Source organism: Asterias rubens, chromosome 13, assembly GCF_902459465.1.
Source record: "Asterias rubens chromosome 13, eAstRub1.3, whole genome shotgun sequence".
Classification (NCBI taxonomy): Eukaryota; Metazoa; Echinodermata; class Asteroidea; order Forcipulatida; family Asteriidae; genus Asterias; species Asterias rubens.
The window spans coordinates 7,217,477-7,223,569 of record NC_047074.1 but is presented as its reverse complement, the minus strand read 5'-3'; the positions used below and the strand labels follow the sequence as shown (position 1 = coordinate 7,223,569).

At 35.7% G+C, this 6,093-nt stretch overlaps 1 protein-coding gene across 1 annotated transcript in view; it reads left to right on the top strand.

The window, feature by feature from the left end:
* Positions 1-1,676: 1,676 nt before the first annotated feature.
* The window catches only part of LOC117298633 (putative uncharacterized protein CXorf58), a 9,808-nt gene continuing 5,391 nt past the window's right edge, over positions 1,677-6,093 (top strand). Inside the window, exons 1-5 of the mRNA XM_033781952.1 lie at positions 1,677-1,823; positions 2,341-2,531; positions 3,596-3,695; positions 5,096-5,190; positions 5,595-5,706. Coding sequence (XP_033637843.1) covers positions 2,353-2,531; positions 3,596-3,695; positions 5,096-5,190; positions 5,595-5,706 — 486 coding nt within the window. The 5' untranslated portion in view covers positions 1,677-1,823; positions 2,341-2,352. The remainder of the gene's footprint in view (positions 1,824-2,340; positions 2,532-3,595; positions 3,696-5,095; positions 5,191-5,594; positions 5,707-6,093) is intronic.

The following is a 6,093-nucleotide window of genomic DNA, read 5'->3' as shown; positions in this document are numbered from 1 at the left end:
CGTTACAATATTACTAATGTTAGTTTTAACACGAACACAGTCAGTTAACAACAAGTGCATTTATGAGAGGATGAGTTTGAACGATTATAGTTGCGATAATCGTCGGGAGGCTGGAGGGTTAAGAATAATGATCACTGATGTCTGATGATCACGAGTTGTCGGTCGCACTAAATACAGACAACTCACGACCTAACGGCAACTCACGACAACAAATTTTAAATGCACTTTAAAAGAACAGTTGAGCATTAGCAGACAAGTCAACCATTAAAAGTATGAAGAAGGGTCATATGCATCTATAAATCACTTTCAAAGTCAAACTGTTGACAAAAACGTATTTTTTTACTGTAAAAAGAGATTTTTTTTCCCCGAATTAGTAGCCTATTTAACGGTAATAAATCCGCCAAGTTGTCTTTCGACGTACCTGGACAATACCACTGCGGGGTAATTACTGAGTTTGAGTGATATGGTAGGATTCATTAGACATTGAGGATCAAGTTCATGTTCCTAGAATTTGTGTCATGATTTTCAAAAATGATAAAAATGGAGCAAATCTGCTGACTAGCTGTCGAAATTGTATGTGTTTAACCTTTTCGCCCTGCACAGATTGCGGATGCTTCGTAACGCAGGATAACTCCTACACTACAGAAACTTTTCCATTATTTTGTTCAAAACTCCACGAGAGAAGTCGAGAGGCACAGAAAATGGTAAATAGTGATCTTGCATTTTATATCACCCCTACGGCATAATGGTATCATTCAGTTCAGGTGTTGAAAGAGAACAAGTCTGATATATTTGTATTACTGTTCGTTACTATTAATTCGCGGTAACACTACAGTGTAGTTAACCAATAAAATAACAGTTAAAAATACATTTTTTCAACAGTTTGAAAGTGACTAGCATGACTCTTCTATTTTTTCTAAGACTAAATTCTAACTAATCTAAGTTTTAACTTCTATTCTAGTTCTAACTTCTATCATACATATTTTAAATGGTTGAGTTATGTTCAAATATTCTTTTTAGGTGCATTTAAGTTAATTTGTTGCCGTGAGTTGTCGTAAGGGGTTGTGAGTTGTCCTGTCGGTAATTAGTGCGACCCCGATTTGTGATTGTGGAACTGGACTGTGGAATGTGTTGGAAAAGCATGAATCATGTGAATGGCAGCGGAAGAAAAGAGCGTCTGCAACTTGCAAACTAAACAAAGTGAGATTCTGACCGCAATAATAAACAATTTACGTAGCCAACAGCATACAATAGAATAGCATACAATAAACGTTGTACTTCATAATATTTATAAGAAATTCCTACCTTTTGATGCAAACTAAACAGTAAAACTAACATCACAGATCAGTCAAATTCGGGATTCAGTGTGATTCTCCATTTTGGAACTTCGGAGCAGAAGGAATTTTTGATTTGCGCATGTGCAAAACTTTTCCATCACAACTTTAGATTTTCTTTAACAATATTACCATATAATACAAAATTTTATCTCGAATTTAAATAACTGATTTCTTTTATCGATTGTGGAATACTTCTTTTTTAAATTGTATTTTGTTATTAATAGTGATTTATGTTTATGAAATAGGTTTAGATTGTTGTATGATTGAACGAGGATGTAACCTATCAACCACGCAAAGGCTTATGGGTAGATAAACAACTTGAATGAAAATTCACACGCTGAAGTCAGTCATTTCGTCAGTTCAGCCGTGTGTTGAAAATGCGGAAGTGCATTTCTTGTAATCTGTTTACCGATATGATAATCTGATGATAATATGTGGCACGGTAAAGCTAGAGTAGTCTAGTTTGTACATCGTAGACATTTTCAAGTGAGTGCCCAAATAACCCAGTAACTGTGGCGCTGTATTCCTTTTTTTTGACATTATCGGTCATAATCGGTCATATATTATAAAATCATATGTCAAATCATAGAGTAAGGACAGAGTCAAATTCAAAGAGGCCTACTCGCTCCACATTACTAGAAATTTTATGTTCACAGTTAGCGCAGAGATTCGGCGCTTACACATATACTATAGTAATTAAGGGCAGAATAACGGGTAAGCAGAGCCAGAAAACTGGGCCAATATCGCCCTATTTACCTTTCACATGGGGCTAATTTGGCTTAAAACCAAAATTGAAATTAAAATGAGTGACATTATTAAACAGTTTCCAGGACCAGGGTTGGATGTGAAAGTGAAACAACAAATTGTTGCATTGAATAATAAAAACTATACATTTGATTTTTTATATAGTGCTATATAAACGTAATTTAATAATAAAGTCAAGGCGCAGATCATTTTTAATACGAAAACAGCCTACTGTCAATGTTTAATTTTAAAATCCTAGAGAGAAAACAAAATGGAACCAATCAGAAGCTCAAGTCGATCAACACTGAATGTGACTCTACCCTCCGAGCATGGAGACAGCAGTCGTAGTCTTGACCTCCGAGAGGGTCATCAGATCATCAAGGGATCTGAGCAGAACTCATTTGTTGAAATTCCACAACCCAAGATCAGTCCAGAAACTCAACAGAGGGAGTGAGTATACTGTTCCAAATTTTAACAAATAAGATATTTATTAGTAGGGCCTACTATTGTTAAGAAAAACAGTTTAAAATCAACTCACTTTAAATGCATCAAAACTTGAGCAAGGACTTGTTTTAAACAAAACAGTATAAACATGTATTATACTTTTGCACAGACTTAACTTGACATTGTCAAAAATTGTTGGTCGATTTGACCCCATGAGTTAAGATTTAAAAGTTCTAAATAGTGTACTATAGAACATTTTTAAAACGTTATTATTTACAAGCTTTCATTTATGGTACTGCTATAAAAGAAATATTAAATATGAGGTAGTTAAGGGGTCTACAAACTTTTTGTAGGACAAAAAACACAATGTCCACAGATTGTCCTGGATGCCGCTTCCCAGGTTGTATCGTAATTTGGGTGTGATCCCTGGCTACACGGCAGTTAACGGTTGTTTGGCTTCTGACTGGAAACCCCCTATCAAAGATATTGACAAAATAGGGACACTGCCAACATAGGGCTAGATAGCTCAGTTGGTAGAGCGCCGGCACGTTAATCCGGAGGTCGTTGGTTCAAATCCCACTCTAGTCAATTCTTTGTTCAACCCCCAAAAATACATTTCAAAATTTACCCAGTCAGTTTCCCTTGTGGTTTCCATTGATAAAAAGTACCCAAATCCTTTAATTAAAAACTGAAGATGAATTAGTGTTAGGATCTTGACATTTAATTCATGAGCCTTTTGTTTTTCACAAACAATTATTCTGCATGATCATGGCATATATAACAAATGTCAATGTTTTTCAGTTTTTTATTTTGAAAATTATTTGGAGAAAAAAACATTTTATTTCTTTAGGTTAAAATTAGGCCATGCATCTTAATTAAAAGTTCAGTCTACCCTACAAAATAGTTTTGTTTTGTTACTAAACTGTCCTCATTTCCAATGCTGTAAACTGTCATTGATACCCAATACTAGAACAAAAACAACATTATTTGTGAAAAAACACTCTGTGCATAGTATTGTTTTGTTCGTACTGGACAATATGTTTACAAACTTTTGTGTCTTCATCCCTCAGACTGATGCAGATCATAGCAGCTCGATCCATTGAGAGGTGTTGGTGTGCTTACAGAGACCGCCAGATGTTTAAACTCCTTAAGCATGCAATCTGTGCAGCCGTGAGTTTTTATCCTTCATTCATAAATACCCCAGGCAGTTTCCCTATTCCTATTGGTGGAGAGTGCACACAGGCCTTGATCGCACGGCCACGACCCGCTGGTTTTAAACGGACGTTTAAAAACTCGTCGCTACCCTTTTATTCCTTTGTTCTATGAACCACGATGTGTGTTTTTTCCTGTGCCCAATTTCATGAAGCTTTTTAGCAGAAATTTCTTCGCTAAGCAGGAAATTACTGGGATACCAGTTCCAGCACCGTGTAATCCATTACATGATGCTACGTACAAGGAGTAGGTCTCATAGTTAGAATATATTCTCACGCCTTGTGCGTCACTTAGTGATGGATATTATTAATTACAGTAACTGTATTGTGTTTGTTTTTGCACACATTTATTTCATTGCTGCCCTATTTTTTATGTACACTTACTAATTTTACAAAGATTGATAATTATATTCAAATTATGAGTAGTTTACTGTATTACGTAGTATCTTAGGATATGAAAGTTCACAATGATTTAGATTATTTATATATTAGGAAGCTTAAAGTATGCTTAAAGTAGGACAACAATTAGGTTAGGGTGAAGCAGATGCTTTTGTGCCTTAACCTATGGACAGACAAACAACATCAAATACTATACAGAAGACAGAAAACACAAGACAGACTAGATAAACAGAATACACGACAGAGGCTACTATATGATGGTGAGTATGTTAACAATATACTTCAAACCTACGAATAAGCATCAAGAAGTTTTTTCTTCTTTTTTTCTTGTGAAGGCAGGAAGAGTGATTGAAGATTTAATTGAGTAACTCAATTTATTCCAAAACACAATGCCACGTTGAACAAGACTATTTTGGTATAATGTTGTTCTCTGGCGGGAAACAAACAGGTTTTTCTTGGCAGTACTACGAGTGTAGTGTGAATGGATGTTGGAAGTTATTATGAAAAGTGAATTAATGCAACTTGGCAATGCGTTATTCGTAGCTTTACACATAAATTTACCAAAATTTAGTTGATAAAGGTCAATAATTTGTAATAATCTAAGATTAAAAAATAATGGAGCCGTATGGTCACAGGCACCAGCATTAGAAATAATACGAACAGCTCTCTTTTGCAAGGTGAGCAACCTGGCTGGCAACCTATTTCTGCTGAGCCAATTTTCTGTTATGCTTTTGTGCTTACAGACTTTGTGAAATTGGCCACTGAACAGTTTGATGCACTTTTTGTTTGTTTACTTTTATGGATCAAATACTTCCCGTTGCAAAGGGTGCAGCTGCACTTGCAAAATCAAGACTTTGGGACACAAGATTAGAGCAGTTTTGGTAAATGTCACTTTTATATCTGCTGTATGCTGTTTATTACAAAGTGAAAATAAACCTTTTGTATTTTTATCATCTACAGGAACATTCATTAACCCATGAAATTCTACGTAAGGTCAGTCCAATGGAGGCAAAACTCATTAAAGATCCAAGCATAAAAGCCAGAGTAAGATTCAGGTAAGATTCTCAAGATAACATTATCCCATCGGTTTTAAAGTTTAAATGTTTTTGTTACAAAAAACAAAAACTTTTTACTATCAACCAAAGAAATCAGTCGTCGATTTCACCAAACTCTTCCTAAAAAAAACTTGGCACTAATCTTAGGACTTCAGTTCAGTAAGAGGTTGTCTTTAGCCCAATTTTCTCGAGAAACTCTGATGGCCGTCTTCCACCATCCCTGTCCAGCATCAGCGTCCTAAGCTCAGTTGTTTCCTGCTGTGAAGCATGGTAGCTATAATTTAAACATCTAAGAGATCCATCTGGAATCTGTCTCCCAACTTCAACCTGCAGGCCTCCAATATTGTTTGTTTTATCGTATTGTTTGTAACCTTTTACTATCATGGGTGCAAATTGTTTTTCAGATTTGCAGGGACTGAGTTTCCACCTTTGATTCTCTTCAAAGTTTTCACTCATACTGAGGGTGCTGGATTGAAGTATTACAGTGGAAAACGCTGTATACAGCCAGCTTCTGATGTGAGTTCACTACTGTTTGCACAAACTATAGTCTACATGTATGCATGAAAGACTCTGCTAGGGTCAAATATCAGGGTCTGATTTCATAGAGCTGCTAAGCTCAAAAATTTGCTTAGCATGAAATTTTTGCCTTGATAAAAAAAGATTTACCAACAAATTTTCCATTTGTTGCATATTGCTTGCTAATTGTATTCAGCTGTTGTTGCTTTTCCTGAAAATCACGTGCAGGAATTTTGGTTGGTATTCCTGTTTTATCAAATCATGGCACAAATTTCATGCTTTAGCAGCTCGATGGTATTGGGCCCATGCCAATGACTGCGTTTACAATTATACCATAGGTCCTTTTGGTTGGAAACCAGTTCGCAACAGCGTATTCTATTTTCGCAA